At 43.2% G+C, this 23,542-nt stretch overlaps 1 protein-coding gene across 1 annotated transcript in view; it reads right to left on the bottom strand.

Annotated features, from left to right (window-relative positions):
* Nucleotides 1-22,262: 22,262 nt before the first annotated feature.
* nrn1la (neuritin 1-like a) overlaps nt 22,263-23,542 on the bottom strand; it is an 80,264-nt gene continuing 78,984 nt past the window's right edge. The window contains exon 3 of the mRNA XM_084555616.1: nt 22,263-23,241. Within this exon, the coding sequence (XP_084411742.1) occupies nt 22,959-23,241 (283 nt within the window). The 3' untranslated portion in view covers nt 22,263-22,958. The remainder of the gene's footprint in view (nt 23,242-23,542) is intronic.

The raw sequence follows: 23,542 nt of genomic DNA on the forward strand, positions 1-23,542 counted from the left end.
TGGTGTTGCCTGCAGCTTTAAAAACAGGTGTGCTGACTGAGGTTCACCAAGGGCACGGTCATCAGGGGATTGAGAGGACTCTGGAGCTCCTGCGCCAGCGGTGTTACTGGCCAGGTATGTCTGCTGAGGTGGCACAGTGGTGCCAGGCATGTGAAAGGTGCCAGGTGGCCAAGGTGAGTCAACCAGCTGCTCGCAGCTTCATGGGACACCTATTGGCTTCTCGACCTAATGAGATCCTGGCTATTGATTTTACTGTTCTGGAGCGCAGTCATAATGGGATGGAAGATGTCCTGGTAATGACTGATGTCTTCAGTAAGTACACGTGGGCTGTACCTACTTGTGATCAGCGAGCTACCACTGTAGCTCGGGTCTTGGTTACTGAGTGGTTCTCAAAATTTGGTGTCCCAGCCCGGATACATTCAGATCAGGGACGGAATTTTGAGGGTTCTCTTATTCGCCAGTTATGTGTTTTGTATGGGATAGAGAAGTCTCGAACCACACCATACCATCCTTCAGGGAATGGGCAATGTGAGCGTTTTAATAGGACACTTCACGACCTGCTGCGTACATTGCCCGTGTCCCGTAAACGTGACTGGAGTTCCTGTCTTCCCCAGGTCCTGTATGCTTATAACACCACCCCGCATCAGGCAACTGGTGAGTCCCCTTTTCTATTGATGTTTGGCCAGGAGCCAAGACTCCCTGTTGATTTCCTCTTAGGCAGGGTTCAGGATCCTGTTGGTGGCTATGTCCATGAGTGGGTTCAGGAGCACCAAGCCCGCTTACAGATGGCTTTTGAGGGAGCTCGTGACCGGTTGAAGGCTGCTGCAGAGCGCCGTAAGAAAAACCATGACCAACATGTCCGAGATCTTCCTCTGGAAGAGGGCCAGTTGGTATGGTTGCGAGACCTTGGTGTACGGGGGCGCCACAAGATCCAGGATCAGTGGGCCTCGGTTATGTATCGTGTCATGAGGGCACCGAGGGAAGGGGGATCGGTCTACACCATTGCCCCTAGGGATGATCCAGCCCGAGCCAGGCAGGTCCATCGTTCCTTGTTGAAGGCTGTGGTAGGGGTGGATTCTCCCGGTGGTGCTGCTGTTTCTTCTCCCCCCCCTCCTCAGCAATCTCAGTCAGAGGATGAGGGGTCATGTGATGGTGAGTGGCTGGTCGTGAGGTCTGAGAACCCGTTGCCCACTTCCTTCCAGGCCGAAGCTGTGACCCAAACCACTCCTAGATTGTTGGTTCCACCATCCGACCCAGCCCCCTCTGTGCCATCTTTCTTAGTGGTCCCTGCTCCTGTAGTGGCAGGAACTTCTTCTTGCCTCCCTGTTGCTGGAGATGTTGTCCGGCGAACAGCCAGGTTAACTGCAGGTCAACACTCCAATGTCAACCACCTCCCACGGTCTGCAGGGGGCGCTGGACAAGGAAGTGTTAATCCTCCTGCTCCTATGTCTAATGCAGTGGCTGCACTATTTAGGCCTTGGAGTTGAGTCTAGTTTGTTGGTTATTCCATCGTCGGGACGACGATTCAATTGATGGGGGGAGATTGTGGCAACATAGTTAGTCGTCATGGTGACTGTCAGCTGTGCTGCAGTCTCAACCAATCATGGTGGGAGACTGCCACATAAAGGCGGGTGTAAAACACCTGTTGGCCGTTCGCTTGCCTGAGGCTGGGTCACGTCACTCCTGTGCGTCCTCTATTTCCGCTTCCGTGTGGTAACAGGTAGGCTGCCGGCAGCGGCTGCATTTCTCCCTATGTCACCCATCCAGTGCTAATGTCATTGTTTATTAAAGGTTCGCTTGGGTGTTGCTACTGGCTGCGCAATGCTCACTGCTCTGTATGCTACTCACTGCTCGCCGCTGGTTGCTCTTGGGTAGCGCTTATCCTCTGTGTCCACGCCGTGTTGGCCGGGGTTGCCTGACCGGTAAGTAGTGCAGCGGCCTTAGCTTCCTCCTCCAGCCGTTGTATGTTGCTCATTGTTTGTTTGTTTTATTGTAGGGTGACTGACTGCCGGTGGAACCACTGCTGCTTTGCCTTGGATTTGTTTCTAGTTTTCTTTATTAAAGAAATAATTTGGACTAATCGCTGTACCCCCTCGAACTGTTTTGCTTCGCCTAGAGTTGCTATAAGACTAATCGTTTTGCTTGGCTTTGATTAGTCGTACGACGGACACTCACCGCTGCGCCAGGGCCGATTCGGCTTGTGGATCGCCTTGCCTGTTCATTCGGCTGGCGATAGCGCTCGTGCTTCTTCTGTTGCTTCCTGGGCGAAGCGGTGGCTCGGCGACGCGGTCTCTTTTTTATCGTTGGTGCAGCTAAATTTTAATGTGTGTGTGTGTGTGTCTGCGTGAGAGAGGACAGTGTGGGAACATAAAATTGAGTTTGTTCCTTTGTGGTTCTTTCTTTAATTTCTTTGTTTTGTAATTGTTTTTTTTTTGGTTGCAACCCATAAATAAGATTATTTTGTTACTTTTGTATTTATTTTTTTGGTTATTATGGGTTGCATCTCATAGTTTGCTTATTTGTTATTGTGTTTAATTACTATAGATTCGGAATATTTAAATGTTTTGATTCCTCTTTTGTTATTAGTTATTGTTTTGTTTCATTACTGTTTTCCCTAACCTGAGCTCTCTGGTCTCCCCCATTCAGGTGCTGAGCCTACGGTGGTGGATTGGTGTCCTGGTCACGGTGTCCCCTTATATTGCATTTGTATTTGGTTGATTCTTTTGTTTACTTTTATTTGCTTTGTGTGGTGTTCCTGGGATCCCCCTTTCCTTTGGATGCAGTTCTCTCACAGTAGGTCTCAGCACTGATTGGCCCCCTTTTGTCCCTTTAATGAGTGATTTTCTTATATTGTCTTAAAACAGAAATTTGTATAAATAAAAGCATTTTGTATCATTGAACTGCCGTCTCTGCCTCACTGCATAACGGACCTCAGTGCCTTCCTTTATTTGGGTTGGTCCCCTTAAAAGAAATCCCTGGGTGAAATTCCCAGGGTGGCGTTGTCTGGCAACAAATTAGATATTATCAATACTGCCTTAAAGGGCATTTTTCCATCCCCATACCTCGTGTCGCCACACTGAGAAAACCAATGTTAACACACACACACACACACACACACTCACCTCTCGCTGCTTATCTGACTGCTGTTCTGAACATGGGATCAATCCTCCTCATGTGTAATGGGGCTCGCATACCGTTTACTATGACACCGGAGATGTGTATGTGTGTTTCTGCACACACACACAAAAAAAAAAAATGAATTACATGTTTGGTCTCTGAAGGTCACACACACACAAAGAAACCCTCCTCTCTTTTTATTTTATTCTTATAACAAGCCGTCTTTCTTTAAACATCCCCTGACACCCGTTCGTTCCCTCCCTAACCTCCCTCCTCTCTCGTCTTCTTCTTGGCTTTCTTCTCACTCCTCCTCTTCTCTCTGCCTTCCCATTCATTAGTATAACCTTCACTCTCTTTCTGTTCTTCTTCTTCTTCTCTTTCCCCTCGCGTTGCCTCCTCGCTTGCATACATCTTCATAATCGTTGCTCATAACCGCTCAGAATTTATTTTTTCTTTTGTCTCCTTTCTTTCCCCCCCTGCTCTTTTGTCACTCCACTCCCTCCGTCCGCTCATCAATTTCCCGATAAACGTACATTCAAACTGTCGTGTTGTTTCCAAAACAAATAAGAAATACGCTCACGACTCTATTTTTTATTTATTTTTTATTTATTTATTTATTTTTTTACAGCTTTCTGCTTTTACTTGCAGGGACTGGTTCGGAATGAGAAAAGGTCGCGTTTCTGAGGGAGCGGGACCCTTTGCGTTATTGATGTGTTAACCCGATCAGCGGCCTCGGCTTCAAATACTGCTGTGTGGTACACTTTTTTAAAAGAAGAAAACCTTAGTTGAATTTGCCAGCAAAAATGCTGCCTTCAGACTGGGTTCACCGGGTTCTCGAGGAGAGACCACATGAACAATCACCTCCTCCCACAACTTCGGAAAATTCTAGAAAATTCTAAATTAAACCAATATATTGTAATTTGGTGGTATAGAGTTTTATTTGTAATTTTATAATGCGTCTAAGTAAAATACTGATATTCTAAATAGCCTCATTCTTTCATTAGCCTTTTCCAGTTCCTACATTGAGTTACCAGCTAGCTAATGTTAGCACGTATCATCAATTTTTGTTATACAAGACAGGCATCACAACTCTCTTTGCTTGTGCTACTGTTGCATTTCCTACATTCGGTTAACCCGGTTGTTAGCTGGCTAACTGTTAGCCTGCTAGCCTCGGTGGCTTCTACATGCCAACAGTTACTTAGCAACGATGTTCTCACAAGTTACCGCCACTTGAACGCACATGAAGTATTTCGTGTACATGACTTCCCATGTCGTAGGTAGGTACATCCAGCTGCATCATTCTATCATTATGATTTTACATTTCCTACACTAAGTTACTTGCTTGTTAGCTGGCTAACTGTTAGCCTTGTGGCTTCTACTTGTCAACAGTTGCCTACAGCAGGCTTACAGCTGAAGTTATCACGTGAAAGCTAAGTATTTTGTGTGGTCTACATGATTTCCACCTGTATGTAAGTTCACAACTTCCATTTGAAGGCAGTAAAAATCCATATGCTACTATGAATAGCCTCATTCTTTCATTATGACTTCCTACATGATGCTACCTGGTTGTTAGCTTGCTTAACTATTAGCTTCTTTGGCTTTTAGACACCAACAGAGTCTACACGACATCCCATGTCGTGAGGAGATGTGGAGCAACAGACACATCTTTAGTCTGACCATTAGCTTATGTTAGCTAATGTTAGCATATATCAGCAATTCTGGTTATACAAGAGTACAGAGTTAAACAGAGTTACAATCCAAGTTACTGGGCTAACTGTTAGCCTTTTAGCCTCTGTGGCTTCTACATGCCAACAGTTGCCTAGCAACAGCTTGCAGCCTGATGTTACCACTTGAATGCCAAACCTTCTGTGTACACGGCTTCCCCTGTTGTAATCAAAAGTTCACAATTTCCATTAGAAGGCAATAAAAATCCACGTCCATCACAACAACAGGTCGCCCCATGTGGTGTTTACAACATCGTATTTGGAAGTTCACAGTTTAGTTTATATCGATCAGGCATAACATTATGACTGCATTCCTAATATTGTGTAGGTCTCCCTTGTGCCTCCGAAACAGTGGTGACTCATCAGAGAATGGACATGGGCCTTCTGAGGGTGTCCTGTGGTGTCTGGCAACAAAATGTTGTTAGGGGGGGGGGGGGTGTTCTTCATGTTTTTTTTTTTGTTGTTCCTAAAGTGTTTTTGTGTGTGTGTCTGTGTCAGGCTGCATCCTGCTGGGGATGGCTGCTGCCATCAAGGAGAGTCATTGCTATGGGGTGGGGGTGCCTGGTCTGGTCTAGGTGGGTGCTACATGTCTACGTAACATCCACAACAGTGAATGCCAGGTCAGTGTTCTCCTGATTTACATCAAACATTTTGTCTACACGACTTGCCCATGTTGTGACCAAAAGTTCCATTTGAAGGCAGCATAAAACACACTCATTTATCAGGGTCAAGTCATTTGACTGCCGTTATGACTCCCTACTGTTATTATTATTATCATGTCTTATGTCTTAAGGCCAAAGTATGGTTTGCACTAACTCGAACAAAGCTGCAACATGACGATCATCCCCTGACAATAAGATTAAGCGCTGCTATAGTTGACTGTCAGCCGGACAACACGAGAAAGTCAAAAATAGAAAAAAGTGCATGCACACAATTAACAAGAACAAAACCAAGGATGTGGGAAACAGCAGAGGTTACTTTTCCGGCACATACGCAGTAGTCGTGCTTGCTTGCTTGAACGCTCTGAACAGCAGTGTAGATTATAATGAAAGCGACAGAGAAACACTTGTTCCCCGTTAACGTCCACATCAGGAAGTCTGAAGGCGTGACTTTACACAACATGTCCACATACATAAGTGACAGAACAGGCCGTTCACGCCATTCACCTGGTAAATGAGTTTTTCTTGGAACGATTGGGTCAGGGAGGGAGCAACAAAGTACACTTTTTGAGGAGGAGAGAGGATATTGAACTTCACAGAGTCTGAGTCTCGTATCGGATCATTGTTTTTTCATGTAATTGGATTGTTCCTTTTTTTCAGCTGCGGTTTAGTTAGGCTTCGGCACCACATCTACTTGGTTAAGATCAGAAAAAAAGCTCCTTTGCTTTTCTTTTTTTGGCTACCATTTTGACCGGGAGCTTGTCCGCTACCAATATCTTGATCACCGAGCATTTTATGTCCCACATTGCCATTGTGCAAATCAGGTTTTCTCTGAGGTATTAAGAAATCCAACCAGTAATGTCTGGGTAATTATTACATATGCCACATACTTTAATATTCATTCATTCATTTTCTGTGAGGGGGGGTTAAGGGGGCTGGAGCCTATCCCAGCTGTCATTGTCGCGAGAGATGGGGTACACCCTGGACGACCATGTCCTTGGACGGTGGGAGGAAACTGGAGTACCCGGAGAGAACCCACGCAGATACAGGGAGAACATGCATACTCTACACAGAAAGGAACCAGTCGGCTGGTGGATTCAAACCCAGAACCTTCTTGCTGTGAGGCATCAGTGCTAACCACCACACCACTGTGCCGCCCATATACTTTAATCGTGAGTGAGCTGCTTGTTACTCAGATGGAGACATTCCACATTGACTGGCTGCAGAGATTTAAGGTAGAGTTTGATTGTTCGGTGTCGATGGTGGTTTTTACAGCACACAACACCGAGTTGCCGACTCTTAATATCTCGTAGGTGGGAGTGAATAAGCCTTTCTGCCTGTGCGTTAACCCTGCGGTGGACTGGGAGCATGTCCAGGCTGAGGAGGAATATAAAATGTACATATGGACTTTAGAGATTTCTTTCCTCCAACTATATCTCCTTACTTTTTTAAAACTCAAGTGCGCTACTTGTTCATGAAATAATTAAAAGACAGAGCTGAACAAAGATGCACTTCACACTTCAGTTCATCATTTACAGTCCAGTAGCCTCAGTGTGCTTCAGAGTGATTTGACTTCCTTTAATATCCTCTCATTTAATTGCTATTACAATGCTGCAGCTCTGAATCGGCTCTCGCTCAGCGGTTGAAATCCTGCATTTTAAAACAGTTTTTTTTTTATTATTTTTTTTTTTACGTGCTGTAGAGCTGCTGCTGTGTTAGAAGCATTTGCACCTCAAGGTCAGAATAAATAAATAACGAACTTTGACACAGACTTCTACCCACAGTTGTCTAAGCACAAACCTGAAAAGAACACTTTTCTATAATTGAGGCCACAGGAGCTCGAGGGTTTGCTGCTCGCTGGAAACATAAAGGAAACCGTAGGTACGAGGTTGACCTTTTCAGGTGGATTGCTGAGTCTGAAACAATACAGTAACGCGCTCACGCTGACTGTAAGTGCAGGTGTCGCTTGCAGGCATTTGCGTGTCGCAGTCCTGGAACTGTTTGAGTGTTTACACCTTCTTGGGAGACTTCAGTGTAACCTCGAGGAGCTCTGGGACTACGTCTTCACTCCACAACTCTCTGCTGCTTCTCTGTGTTTACCGAGGCATCCGGCAGTGATAAAATATTCATCTGCTTAAAGAACATCCAAATATCTGCGAGCAACTCCTGCAAAACATGCGTGGCTTTCACCTGAGACTCTCACACTACTCGGAGATCGTGAAGTGCAGAGCGGGGATGGGCGAGGGCCACAGTTGCAGCTGTAGTCGTACATGTTATTGCGTTCGAACACAAAGTCCTGCACATATGTCCCTCGTTCTTCTTTTCAACTGCATTTAATGAGGCAAGGTTCCAGCGCAGACGACTGAAACCGCTTGTCGGCCGCAAGGCTGCATCAGTTTAGCCTTGATCCTGTTTCATTAAAGACCTTTCGTCTCGTCCCCCCAACACACACACACAGTTATGAGCATCTTTCAGTTATAAATTAGATTAATTTTTCTTTTTAAACCGTACACAAAAGCCTTCCAAGAGTTCAGTCAACAGAACGCACCAGAAAATATACTCTGACTTTATCAGCTCAAATGTAAATCTAGTCCTTAACCTGAAGTCCTAATCCATAGAATAAAGCTTTATACAACAGTCTGCATAACCAAGAATCCTCATCTGCGTGTACTTTACTGCTAATGGTAACATTTAGCAGAATCATTAGTTTGTGCGCATACAATATACAAATCTGTGTCTGCAGTGTGCATGTCACAAGGCAAGGTAAAATGGACTGAGAAGGAGGCCACAGATCCAGAGAGGTCTGTGGTGAAAAGCGATGATTATTTTAATATTGGTAGGTTGCGATAAAGCTGAAGTAAAGCGAAAGTTTGTTGTGACAGGAAGTCTAGGGTAAAGGCAGGTAGGAAGAGCAGACTGAACATGGCGAAGAGTTAGTGGACAAAATCTAGACGGCTTGGATCAGGAAGTTACCTCACAGGTAGACACTACAAAATGGCTAAGACAGAGATCAGGGTAGATATACTGCAGGGCTTGGTGGGTAGATGGACTTCAAGTGTGCAGGCTGATTGCAGGGAAGGAGATGATTGGATAACCCAGAGAGTCACTCACACACAACAAAGACAAAAACATTCATTCATTTTCTGTAGCCGCATTTTATATTCAATATCTGTCATTGTGCAAATCAGGTTTTCTCATGGAGCCTATCCCAGCTGTCATGGGGCGAGAGGCAGGGTACACACTGGACAGGTCTCCAGTCTATCACAGGGCTAACACAGAGAGACAGACAACCATTCACACTCACACCTACGGCCAATTTAGAATCACCAATGAACCTAACCAGCATATCTTTGGACGGTGGGAGGAAGCTGGAGTACCTGGAGAGAACCCACGCAGACACAGGGAGAACATGCAAACTCCACACAGAAAGGCCAATGGATTTGAACCCTGAACCTTCTTGCTGTGAGGCATCAGTGCTAACCACCACACCACTACCACTGTGCCGCCCCAAGACAAAAACATGAGGGATAGAGGAGAGAACACAGAGCCACGACAATTTCAGTCATGAAATATGTCTGTGCATCTTTTATTCATTTATTCATTTTCTGTAACCGCTCGTCCTCTGGAGGGTCGTGAGGGGGGACTGGAGCCTGTCCCAGCTGTCATCGGGCGAGAGGCGGGGTCCACCCTGGGCAGGTCTCCAGTCTATCACAGGGCTAACACAGAGAGACAGACAACCATTCACACTCACACCTACGACCAATTTAGAATCAACAATGAACCTAACCAGCATGTCTTTAGACGGTGGAAAGGCCCCACATGGAATCGAACCCAGAACCTTCTTATTGTGAGGCATCAGTGCTTATGCATCTTTTAATATTGTCATTATTATTACTGCCATACTTACTGTTGGCAAACTGCTTGACTGAAAAATAATCTGATTAGTGAAAACTCTGCGCATGGAAAAAAAAAGAAGCAATAAAAAATAAAGATGATATAACAAAATGATTATTTACATCTATCTGTGTGTATAAATGTATGCATAGTGCACTTAAGGTTATGAATGTTCTGCACACTCTACTGCGCATTGTATGTTTTGTCCAGTTTATAAAAAGATCATTGCCATCAGTTCCTTTATTCAAGGCAGAAAAATATAAATGAAGTATGAAGCCGTTTTAAATGCACACTTTAGAAATCTAGTCCGCTTTGGGTTTTAATTGACCAGCAACCTGCGTTGATGTCCAATAAAAGAAAAGAACATTATGTGCATACCAAAAAATATCTTAGACCAACACAAAAACTTTATTTTTTTAATAAATGTGGTATATATGTGCATATAGGTGACATTTACACTCGTCTATTTCCACAAACGTCAGATTTATATATGAGGTCCCTCCGTAACGATCCTCCTCTTTGGCTCATTGTATGCAAACAGCAGCAAAAGGTCAGGAGGCAGTGTTCCCAGCGTAGGACAACATTTCATTTCTAACCGCAGTGGCAGATATTTCAGGAGGCCCAGAGCGTAAGGCTATCCGTGTGGTGGTTTTGCACCAACACGAGGAGCTGAGTCGGTGTGTGAGCATCCCGAGTCGTATTTCACATAATGGCCATAATGTGCAAAAATAGTCTTACTGGAAACCGGTGAACCGAGAAGTTGTTTTCAAGAAAAAGGAGGCAAAACATGCACAGTGTGTAGAGTGCTCAGCAGAGGCAGCTTTTATTCCCTTCATGTGCTTTATTCCAACCACGTTCAGCCACAACTCTTTGATGGCGTATGGTGCGGAAAAGAAAAAGGTCAGAATTCAGACACAAATGACTTGTAAAATCTATCCCAGCGAGTAAAGCTGCAGACATGGTGTTAAGTGGCAAGTGTACCTCATTTATCAGAATAAATTACGTGTGAAGCAACGACTGCAACAAATGTGCAACGTGTGTCCAATCCCGGGGATTGGTGTCCAAGTTCTACCGCCGGATGTGTTTCAGAGCAGCTCTCTGCTACGTAAGATCTGTTCCTCCTTCATTACTTGGCTCTGCTTCGGTGTGGAGCAGCACACACAAGGATGCTTTAACCTTAAAGGATCTCCGGGTACCCAAGTTCGAAATGCTAAGACACTTATCTCTTGCAGCTATTCAGGGCAGTAAACATGCTGAGTTGCCCTGCGATGCTTTAATTTAGAGGCGTGGAATGTCAGAGAGAACTAATAAGGATATTTCCTAAAATGTGGAACTATATTTAGCGTGTCTTCTTTACCATGTCATTGCAGGAACCAGGGGGACAGGGAGTCGAAACCATGCCCCCAAACTGAATCTCTAGGTCCCCTAGGTTCCTCCATATGAACATCAATAAGCCATCATCAGTCTTTATCCTATCCCTTCAACCCCTCTCATCCTGTCCCCTATACCCTTCCTTCTTAACCTGGTCAAAATAAACTTCCTTTTACCTACTGAGGTTGCGGTCTTGTTAGTGAATGATTAAATTAGCTAAAGAGACCGTAACTGCTTTTGTACTAGGCTGTAAATGACATTTCAACATGGAGCGTGAGGATTTATAGTTCTAGTGTTTGATTGGTTTATCAATACGCCTTCATGTCTGTACTTGTGTTCTTGTGGACCGGTGAAGGGTCATCAGGCGTTGCCCAAGTACCGTCCAAATGCCCAGAAGTGTAAGGTAATTTGCGTGGACTTGGTACAGACAGGTATCCCAGAATGCCTTTCACTGTTCCAAGCCATCCGAGTTCGTACTTCGGAATCAAACTTTTGTAGCTTTGCTTCCTACCCTTGTGTTGTTTTCCTGCCTGAGTGATTGTTAGCTCCTCCCTATTTAGTTTCATACTATTTCTTTTGCCAGTTTGTCTATTGATGATTAATGTCCTTGCTTGTGTGTCTTCCTGTTCCTAGCTGGTATTTTCTAGTGTTCCCTGGTTCTCTGTATATTTGACTCCTTTTAGCTTTTTATTGGCTTTACCCTGCCAGGCCACAGCAACGCCTTTTGTTTGTCAAGTGACTTTAAATCAAGACCTGCCTCCTTGGGTGCCCTGCGCTTGGATCCCACCCTTTTTGTTGGGAAACCTTAAACCACTAACATCTATGGGGATAGCCCATAGAATGTGTAAAGACAGTACAGCTCCTCAAAAGTGAAGCCAAAGAAAGTAGAGCTCCCCCTGGTGGCTGGCTGCAATATAGGCCATAAGCTCCGCCTCCTCCATGTTAGTGGATGGGACCGAACTAAAACACTAAAATACACATCAGACATTTTTTTTCAAGGATGGGTTCAGTTCTTTTAGGTAGTTAATGTAAAACCGGTGCATTAGTTATTTGACGTTATATAAAAACAGGATGTGACATCATGAAGACTACGAGTTGCCATGCCAACCGCTCCGCGAAGCAGTCCCGTAGGGCCGTGAGAGCTGGGAAAAAAATGACTAAATAATTAAGTACAGTGTATAATCCAACATTTCTTTGTAACTGGTGAAGGTAGAGCAGAGCGTACTGTTATTTAAACGAAAATGAGGGAGTCTGGTAGAAGTGTGGGCGGGGCATCGATGTCGCAGCTCCACGTGGCTCCACTCTCGGACCGTACAGCGCACACTCTGCTTCCAAAGTCGCAAGATGGCGCCGCCCGTATCCACAGGAATATAGCATCAGTTTGGCCAATGCAAGGGAGTTGGGACGCATTGTCCATATTTATATACAGTCAATGGAAGTGGACATTTGAGGAACTGCATTCTAGCATTAGCTCTTATTTCTATGTCCAGAAAAGTTGTCCCTTGGTGCAAACAAATGTAAGCTTTTAGAAGAAACAGGAAGTACAGTGTTACTATGGAAACGAGACATTCTGATAGCACAAGCACCATTTATATTTCTTGTACTCCACTTACTTATTAGAAACAAACTGGACACTTTATTTTGTAATAATGAGAGAAAGTCTCCAATTTCTTTTTTTCCTTGTGAATGCAGCGAGATATAAAGTGTTAAACTGTTCTTCCAAACCGCACATTCAAGCCTCGTTCTCCAGTGTCAACTTGTGGATAATTTCTTTTAAAAAAAATAAAAATGACCGTGCTTTTGCAAACAGTTTTGACACTGATGATCTTCCACACTTGGCCTCGTGTTCACGCTGAACGATTAAGGACAAACACTCGTGGAAGTAATGTCTGCTGCAAGGACGCGGTCTAAATGGTAGAAAATTTGAGAGTACTACTACAAATACAGCTTACAAGACCCGGTCACAAAACACTCGGAAGCGTGCAACCTTTAACAATGTTGAAAAAAGCCATGAGAGTGGGCGCTCGATGTAGAATTTTTATTCGGTGACTTTTCCTTACAGTTTATCATCAAGATTAGCTTTAATGTTAGAAAATAACATGAACAATTAGTCAGTCAGCACCAGTTTAGGGATTTTCTATAAAGGTAGCAAAACCTACTACATACGGATGGAATAAAAAAAAAAAAATACCTGTAAGAAGAGCAGAGTGGCGAGATGTAAAGGGCAAAGAAAAAGGAAGACAAGCAGATGTAAATAAGACAGACAGACAGTCAAGGACAAATACAGAAAGACTTCATAAAGATCCTTTTGAAAGCAGAAAACTACACGTCTGCATCGTTTGAACAGACTCTCTGGTGCACAGTAAAATCGTTGGTTACTGTCCACGGTAAAATGCAGCGAAGTGATAAGGACGTGCACAGAACTTCACTGTTTTTTTCTTTTAGCTTTCGTCCCTGGAAAAGTTCATCCATCATCCGTGATCCCAGATGTTCGTATCTCTCCATTCTGTTTGATTCAAAGCCCGCAGCAGCAACAGCTTTGACACATGAGCGGTTTTTATTTATTTATTTATTTAAATCTCAGCTTCGAATAGGACTTTTAATGTATGTATGCGCCAGGGCACGCTGCTCTTAGTCCTGCTGTTCTGTCTCTGTCACACAAACGGATGCAACGACTCCGTCTCTACAAACAAACAAGGCCAGGGAGTGACACGACAAGAAGAAGGTTCAGTTTAATCAGCGACAGTGAAGCGTGTCGTGCGGATAAATGATTGATTCAACAAGCTAGTTTATACCACAGTGAGATATCTGATCCCTCCCTCCTCTCTCGCACACCGACACACAGCCGCAAACACGGAAAACAAACACAACAGTGAGAAAAAGGACGATCAAGTTAAATATCTTCGTACATTTTTTTTTATATATATTTACTGTGCGTCTGTCTGATTGGGTGGAACTCAGAGCGTGACACGATGTAGTTTTCGTTAATTTAAATAACACAGTATGCGTGTTCTACTCGGGCCTATGCACGTTATTCCTCGCCATGTGGAACCAAATTTCATCAGTCTGTGTGAAAAAGCTTTGCAGGAAGGATTTTCAAGACGATTCATTTAGTTGTTTGTCTCACGCATTAGACAAAACAGATTTGCCCCAATGTCTTAAATTAAACCAGATGAACCATTTTTTTCGTCTTCTTTCACATTTAAACCTCAAAACCCTGCTCCTACTTGGCATGAACTGAGGACAACACAAGCAAGTTAGAAACAGAAAACCAAAAAATAAACTGTATGCCATCCCTGGGCATCCAGAAAAAGGGTCTCTCCACATGACCTGGCTTGTGCTTCAGGTTTTTCCTGTTAAAAGGGAGTTTTTCCTCAGTGCTCACTCTAAGGGGTTCAGGCTCTTCTTGAAAACAAATCTGATTGTTGTTGGCGCTTTATAAATACAGCTGAAACTATTTCAGTTCAAATGGTTGTGGCTTCATCACAGACATACACTGTATAAAGACAGACGGCGGAACGGCTCCTCTAAAGTGAAGCCAAAGCGAGTAGAGCTCCCCCTGGTGGCTGGCTGCAGTATAGGTCATAAGCTCCACCTCCAACATTTCCTTGTAACTGGTATTAATTAAACGGAAACACGCTCGTATTGTGCAGACTCTGGCTCTAAATTTGCACCATATCCCCGGGAAAATAGCGTCAGTTTAACCAATGCAAGGAAGTGGGGATGCCTTGTCCATATTTATATACAGTCTAGATTAGATTAGAAAGTCTTTATTGTCCCAATTTGGGCAGTTTGATTCAAGTTGGACTGAGCTGGACTCTCCTATGAACACAGCACATCTCCATCTATGTCTGCGTCCAGATGTACGTGGGTACGTGGGACGTGGCACCCACAAGAGGACAATCCTTCTCCCATGTATCTTCATTAGTGAAACACTTCCTGATTTTGGTATAGCTAGCTTTCACACCTGACTTGAAGTCAGAGTCTGTCTCCTCTAAAAAGAACCTGATACACCACTATCCAACCGACCAGGTGTCCCACGACAAAGGCGACTGTTGCCTTGTGTTGCTGGACCGACAAGTTGCACAAAGACTACAGCCAACGGCCAGCGGGCACATAACGTTCAGCATCTGCATGACCTGGACTCGCCTGAATCAAGCTTAACTCCCAGTCAGAGTGATCTCTCTGACCGCTGAATCGTCTGAAATGCCGCCATCATGGGTCTGACCAGTGTCAGCCTCCAAAATCTACACCGACTCCTCCACGTGGCCTCGGTGTGTCACGGCTCTACGATTTCATAGGGAGAGGAATAACGTAGATAAGGTGTGAAACAGAAAACGTTAAAGCTTTAAAAGAAGCACTTGCCAGGCATATATGACTGTCTATTTACACATGAAACCGCTATATACATTGATATCAATAGCTGTATCCACACTATACACAGTGATGTGACTTAGCTCATTGTCAGTCAGTGGGTTTCTGGTCACGAAACAAGTCACTTGACTCTCCGCATTTAGAAGTGAGTTAATGTGGGGTGATGTTTTAATGAAGACGTTTAGATTCGTTTGAATATTCTCTTCTGCATTAGTGATAAATTTATGGGGAAAAGATGAAATTCTATCATTGCCTTCCTCGAACTAGGCGTACGTGGGTCCCTGCCATTCTTATCTTGTACTTTCAGAAGTTTTCACTCTCCTGTAATTTCTTTTTTATCTTATCAGTAATTAAAACAGGAAGGAAGTTTGACGTATGAGTCTGAAAACACTCCCAAAAAAAAAAAGAATGAGGTGTGAATCTGGTGTCTGGATGAGAGCTGTCTATCTGTCTCCTTGCTCTAGTATGAAAATCTCTTAAAAGATTAAAAGATTAACACCACCTTTGTTGTAGAGATTCAGGGAGTCGAAGAGTCGCACAAAACTAGGGATCTTGGGGGCAGAAAGCAGCTTCCAAAACAGGCATTATATATTTATATAAAGTGCTTTCTGCTTAAAAATTACTCAAAACATCGGCGGATTTTCACACAAGTCCTGACAGTAGGCAAAGAGAACCCAGTCAAACACATTAAACTGAAATAATATACTTGTGTATTTGTTTATTCAGGAAAATGAGCCAATATTACATATCAGTGAGTTGCAAATGTAGTTGCACCTCTAAGATTTCAAGGCCGAACTGGTATCCATCTGTTTAGAAGCGTTCCCAATCAGACGGCGTTCAGCGTCTCATGTTGTTAAATAGAAAATCTGATGGCACAGACAAAGGAGCTGTCCGGCGAGCTCTGACTGAGAGTTGTTGTTGCTCTTTGGGCTGGAAAAGGTTACAAAACCATCTCTAAAGAGTTTGGAATCAACAAATCCACAGTCAGACAGATTGAGAACAAATCGAGGAGATTTAAGACGACCACCAACAAAGATCACTCCAAAAGAAGAACGCATAATAGTCTGAGAGGTCACAAAGGATTCAAGGGTAACTTCTAAGCAGCTAAAGGCCTCTCTTCTTGTGGAAGGATGCAAAGCAAGCAATTTATGTGAGGAAACCCACCAATATCTCGGAACCGAAGTTGTTCTTTACTGAGAAACGAGCAAGATTCCTCCAAGACGCTGTAGACGGCAGATCAGCAGTTACCGGAAACATTTGGCTGCCGTTTCTGCTGCACACATGATACCGAAAACAAGGGTTCACACACCTTTGCAACTCACATATATGAATGAATTATACGTTTTTTAAAAAGAATCTATAAATGCACAAGTATATATACATTTTGATTTGTTTAATTGGGTTCTTTTTGCTTTCCGCTGTAGTTTCAAGCCATTTTTATTCATAAATGCCAATAATTCTCTCTCTGTTAATGTGTCTGATGTCCAGAAAATATGCCTGCATCTCCTTTGTTACACAGCTTCTCATCTAAGTCTAGAAAAGAAAGCAAATAAGTGTCGCTGAGCAGCTCTTCTCAGTTTAAAACCACTGTAAACAACTGAGAGCATTGCTAAGAGGATTAGCACAGAGGAGGAAGCTGTCACCCTCTACTCTGCATTTTAGCTAATGACACACCGACGAGCAAAGATAACTGCTTGTCTCTGAAGCACAAAACTGAGAGAAATGTTTGTATAAAAATATTGAAATATTGAGGGTTTTTTTTTTTTTACTTGAAGCATATTTAACTCTGGCAGGCAGCTCCATTTTTGTGTTTTTAATCACGTTGATGAAATCCCCAGATTCGTTAAGCTCCGGTGGTTTTCAAATCAAAAGAGAATGAGAATCTCAAAAAAAAACACACAATCAGGTAATGTTAGCAAAATGGCAAGTTGGCAGACTGTGGCAGCTCGGGCTAATTGTGATATGTGCGCACTTTAAAATCTCCCAATGACTTGATGAGTTTCCTTAAAACTAGCGTAAAAGTGTTGGCAGCAGTGAGAAAATAAGGCTCCTATGGGGGATATGATATGCATCTGTTGGCCTTACAATTGTGTGGAATTCAGCTTCACCATAAAAAAAATAAAAATAAATGGAAAAATCTACGTCAGCTGCTTTAAAACAAGCCTAATAACAAAGTGCATTTGGTGCTCGGCAGGTTTTTATTTGTCTTTGATGAGAAATAAATCTTAAAAATAAGACACTAATGTAAGTAAGTTGATGGCTTTTGGTTGCTTTTCCCTGTTGGCTGCAATAACATGTCAAGTGGATGGTGAGCGTTTCTGCAGGTCAAAGTAGTCTCCACTCAGATGCCATATAAAGTCTGATTGTTAAATGCTATAAATAAATAAATTAAAGATCAGGAGGGATTCATGTTTGATACATAAAAAAAGTAAGGGTGGGACTTTAACGCGGTAATTACGATTAATTAATTACAAAAAAATTTGCACATTTAATCGCAGTTTACGTTCCAAACAACGTGGAACTTTTGTCAGTGCACGATTTCCTGGTACACCGATTACACTGGTGCACACGTCAGAGCTCGGCTAAGGGCTACCAAAATGGAGGAATCGGATGAAAGCGCATTGCTAGGACTGATGGAAGACAAATTTTATTTAAAAAAACTACCTGATGGAAGCCTTGATGAAAGCGGAGATTTGTTCAAATTATGCAAAAAAAAGAGTTTGCATACCACCAAAGCACTTCAACCCTAGCTGCCATCTAAATGCAAAGCATGTTGCAGTGCCAGAGCTGTTAGCGCTAGCATTCCCGGTCCGAGTACGGACAAAACGTGTCGGCAGCACAGACTTTTTTCTTTTTTTTTTACCAGTCTTTTTAAAGTCAATAATGTTCTAAAAATGTACTTAAAGTGCTTAAAATGGCACTTTAACTTTAGGTCTGTTCAGTATTTTCCTTCTTTTTCTACTGTTTTGAATTGAAATGCGATTAAATGCATTTTTTCCAGACATCAAAAGAGCTTGAGTTAACAATTTAACATGTCTCTGTCTATTATTTGATTCAGTCGTCGACTAAAATCCATTTAAATTTAAAAAATGTTGCGTTTTGGGGCAAATATTGTTATGCGATTAAAATGCGATTAATCGAGATTAATCAATTACAAAGCCTCTAATTAATTAGATTTTTTTTTAATCGAGTCCCACCCCTAAAAAAAAAAAAAAGAAATAAAAGAAACAAATGGAAACATCTTTGTTGTCGCCGCCATTTGTTCACGGTAATAACTCCAGATGCACTGTTCCACTAACGGGACAATGATATATTGGTGTTTCTGATGGTTTCTCTTTCTCCCGCCGTCATTTCTGTCCCAATTGAAGTTATTTGTCAGAGCGCCGAGCCGCTGCCGGAGGCGGAGGAGAGATGTACAAATGCCTCAAATGCAACGCTGGAAAATAATTCCCCCCGCTCTGCTCCGATCAATAACGTTACATTTACACCGCGGTGTTATTGAAAACCAACTCTGAAATCGGATTTGTTCATACGGCATAACTTCTCATAACAGAGATTTCATGAGTTTTTCCTCTGTGTTTTGGAGCAAACTCTGCGCAGAAATTGAACTACTTCTATTCCCATAAAACAACGCGAGCTCGTAATGACTCATCTCGCTGCGCTGTCGGTGTGGATTCATACAAAAACACACCCGCCCTGTGCAGCCTCGTGTTTCTGGTTTTTACTCAGATTTAGTATCTCATCTGTGCTCCGTGGAGAGACTTCTGAAATTGCTGCACCTTGGTGAATCAGCCGCCGAGGCCTCTAATTGCTAATTCTGTCAGTTTAATTAAAGTTCAAAACTACAGCAGCCTCTTTAAACCATTCAAGCACATCTCTGGGTGAAGTCCCTTATGTAAAAAGAAAAAGAAGAGGAAGAAGCTTTGGGCTGATTGGAGTTCTTCTCCGCTTTGATTTTATTTTTCTGTCAAACGGATCCTATATCAACCGGGGTAATAAAAAAAGTTTATTTCTGTTCAGCTTCTGTGTGACATGAAAACAAAGCTTTAGAAGACTGCTTTTTGACATTTAAACTAAATGACTCTCGGCTCAACCCTGTAGGTCTGTTTAACAAACTTGCCCGTGGCGAAGGTAGACGGGCTCTTTCAGCTCTTGAGGTGAAACACATCTCTCTCTGGATCTCTTCGTCTAAACACATTTTTATTTATTTCCTTCCTCTCCTGAAGTTAGCGCGCACCGCCGCGGCCTTTGAGAATTTTCTGCTTCTGCAAAACTTGGCTTTTAAAGTCAGCCCCGGCTTTGATTTTATTTTATTCTATTTCATTTTTCTGCGAAGAAAGAAAAGGGAAAAAAAAACAACACACATCCTAAAGCCCTCCTGTGTAAGACGCACTCGCTGCTAGAGAAGTGGATCCAATCTTCAGCTAGGCGCAACTGTGTTTGTTTTCCAGGTGTGCTCATCTCTCTCTGTCTGTCTCTAATCTGATAGTGTTTCTGATCCGGCGCCAGACAGAAACAACTGTTACCTGCAACCATTTAGAATAACAAGCAGTTTCGTCGGGGCCTGCAGGGCCAAGCTACGACTCCAGGAGCATGAAATCCGGTTGGCAATGTGAGCGGGGCTGTGATTACGACTGGAGAACACGCTGGTCCCGTACTGTAGGGCTACGACGCGGGCTGCCAAGGAGGACCCTCGGAGGGTTTCATACCTGGGCAAGCACCAGATGAAAAAAACAAGCCCGGTGCACTTCAGCTCAGAGCTCAGGCTGCTGCAGGAGACGCTTTTCTTTACAACAAGGAAATTACTAGAAGTTATTAAAAGTTGATAAAGCTGATATTTTCATTCATGTGTCAGTCGAATCTTTTTAAAAATCCACAAGACTAATTTGAGAGCTGCTCGTATCCATCAGTCTGCAGCTCTGCAGATGTTCCTTCATGGTTTTTAATCAGTCAGGGTTTCGGTCCTGAACGATCATCTGGTGCGACAGTAATGTTCGGTAGTATGTATTGAAATTGATGGAGCAGTCGTTGTCAGTTTGATGACTCTCGTATTCCCTTAGATGATGTTTATCAAAGCTAGTGCTCATTTAATCTGAAGCAAAGAAACCAGTAAAATAAAAGCCAGTTTACAGCGCTGTATGCATATTAGCTACAAAATCTATGGACTTAGATAGACTAGTGTCCTGTCCAGGCTGTACCCTGCCTCTAGCCCGATGACAGCTGGGATAGGCTCCAGCCCCCTTGTGACCTCTCACAGGACAAGCAGTTACAGAAGATGAATGAATGAATGAATCTATGGACTCTGAGAGTGAGTTTGGGATTAGTGGTTAGACACGTAGACTTAGGGCTGTAGGGACATTGGTTTGGATCTCCTCAGCAACCACAGGTGAATTGCCCAGGTACTAAACCACCAAACTGCTCCCTGGGTGAAGCTTGTGTGGCTGCCCAATGAGTGTGTTTGCCTGAACAAATAAACTTGAGCTTTTTTTGGCCGCTTTAATAACTTCAATAAAAAAAATACCAATGTGCTTGTTTTCCAATTATGCTATGAGGCTTACGATTTTAAAGCAACCAATGGTTCACGTCTTTGGAGATGAGATGTTAATCATGGTATCTTTTGGTTCTTTTTCTAGCGATTCCCCAAATGACGGGAGTATTTGTACACAATATTAAACCAGGATCCTCTTCCTGACTGGAGTTACTAAGGAGCTGTCACATCCAACTACACGGACAGAGAATAGTTAACGAACGGAATATGAAGGAGGTTTGTCTGAGGATCTATGGGCCAAGTATTACCTACAGCCATCAACTGATGGGCGGTCAGTTTGGAGAAGCAGACAGGAGTATTAGCCACCTAAAACAATCGAGTTAAATGTGAGCTATATTTAGAATATTATTACTGCTTTACCGTGCCATTAGACGGACCATTTCCAATGGGTAACTGAAGCCGTTATATTGATCTATGCTCTCTTAGCCGTCTCTCTCCCCCCCACCACCAGACTCCATTGAGAAAAACCGAAATTTAACCTAGCAGAACATGAACGTCGCAGGGATACAGTTTCATCAATCTGTCGGTTTATTTGTGCTGTTTTATGAATAGATGTGTTAAAAAAAACTTTTACGTGCAGCGTAAAATTACTGCTTTAGTCAATGGAGTCTGGTGTCTGAGAAGATATAGCTTTAGCTTCCCGTTAGAAAAGGTTAATCTGATGACCACGGTACAGCAGTAATAATATTCGAAATATGGCGCACACTTAAACTAAGGTGGGCTTTGTTTTAGCGTCTGTGCCATTACTCATGCCAGTTTTACAGAAGCAGATAGGAGTATTGGCACAAAGCTTAGCAATGAACTACTCTGCAGCTAAGTCTATTTATTTTTTAGCCACGTAAAACAATCAAGTTAAATGTGAGCTATATTTAGAATATTATTTATTATTATTCTATTATTCTTATTATTACCACGCCATTAGACGGACGATTTCCAATAGGTAACTGAAGCCGTTATATTGATCTATGCTATCTTAGCCATCGCTCTCCTGCCACCAGACTCCATTGACAAAAACAGCAATTTAACCTAGCAGAACATGAACGTTGCGGGGCAGCAGTTTCCGCTATCCACTGGTTTGTTGGTGCTATTTTATGACTTATGAATAGATGTGTTGAAAAACTTACACAGAGGTACACCACACCAAAAACTTGTGCTGTGCAGCGTAAGCAGTAATATTCAAAATATAGTGTACGCTTAAACTAAGGTGGTCCTTGCATTAGCTTACTCATGTCTGCTTCTTCAAAGTGGCAAGTGAATAAGTACAACCCCACTTCAAAGAAACCGAATTGCATCTTTAAAAACTGTCGCACAAAATGAGTCAAGCCAGCCTCCATTGTTACAATATGCAAGTGATTTTTTTGGGTGTATTCAGGAGAAGTGGATGCCGGACTCAAAGATGGCGCCTAAATGAAAATAGTACACCAATCAGATCTGGGGCGAGAACTTTCAAATTTGAAGACAAGTGTCTAATTTCCATCATCAGCAACATGATCTCAGTGCGCCCTCTTCTTCTGCAGATCTTTAGTGGCATGCAACTGGAAAGTTAGCGCCACAAGTTGTTATAGCAGCAGATAGAAGCTGCGGATGGAGCTATGTGAGTTTTGACATTGGCAATGTTCAGAGATTAGAACTTTTTATTTTTTTTTTTAGTGTCAATCCACTGGAGACCTAACAGAGACTCTGAGCCTTAGCGAGAAATGTTGGATTTTTCCATTTATCAGATGGTCGATCAAGTGAAGCCCATTAATCAGGGAGTTTAACTGGAACTGGTTGGGGCATCTGGCCTCTTCACCACTTCAACTTCTATCAAACAGGACTTCTTTTTATTACATCTCTCTTATATACAGACACGGAGACAGACTCTCGCCCGAAACCAACACATGCAAGCTCATACTAGATAGATTTAGAAGGAGAGACAGATGACATGAGGCCGCTGTACGCATCTGTTTAACTATGTATGTGTTTGCAGGCCTGTTTGTACAGTGGCTGTGTGTCTCTGGATGGATTTGTGTGTGTGTGTGTGTGTTTCAAACAGAAAGGCTAATTAAAAGGCAGAGAATATGCATGAAACGGCACAGGCAGTTTAGAGATACATTATCAAAAAGACTGTCGGGCCTCGCAACATGCAGTTAGAAATATTCAGCCCCTGGCAGAGCAGAGGAAGAAGAAGGAGGAGTGGAAAGTCTATGGTCGTGTAGAAGGGGGGAAAAAAATAAAAATACACAAAGTTTTTAATCTATTCACACTAGTCCCATTTCTTTGAGGGGGGAGTTATATCCAAAACAGCAAGAGCAGTAGCAGAGGAGACAGGAGCAGGAGAAGGTGGAGGCTGCCCGCCAGGTGATCGGCGTGCCCTCTTAGAGACTCCTGGTTGATCTCCTCCTGGTTCGGAGAGGGCGCCGCGTGGAGGTCGCGGTTGGAGCACATGTCGTAAAGGTTTCCGGAGAACTGCATCTTCTTGGATTCCTGGCGGAGAGACTCCCAGACAGCCGCCGCTTCGTCTGGACAGCCGGCCATCGCCACGTTAGCGCAATCGTGGAACTCGTCCCATGACCTGCAGATAGAAACGAGACGTGAGGAAACCAAAATCAGGCATGATCATGACAAATGGTGTGGTATATACTGTACTGTGATGCTGTCCAAGACAAAATCATTGTGGGGAAATGTACATAAAGCTGGGCAACATGACAGCTCCCCAAGAAGTGAAGCTAAAATATAACCAGGCATGGGGGCGAGTCCTGCCTCCTGCCTAGCTCTCGATTGCAAAGCTAGGAGCACCAAAAGCAGCTGATGTGTAGCTAGAAAGACGTCCAGCTTGTTTTAACCAGTCCGCAATCTTTTGGGCTGAAAAGTTA

The sequence above is a fragment of the Chelon labrosus genome, assembly GCF_963514085.1.
Source record: "Chelon labrosus genome assembly, chromosome: 11".
In the NCBI taxonomy this organism is placed as follows: domain Eukaryota; kingdom Metazoa; phylum Chordata; class Actinopteri; order Mugiliformes; family Mugilidae; genus Chelon; species Chelon labrosus.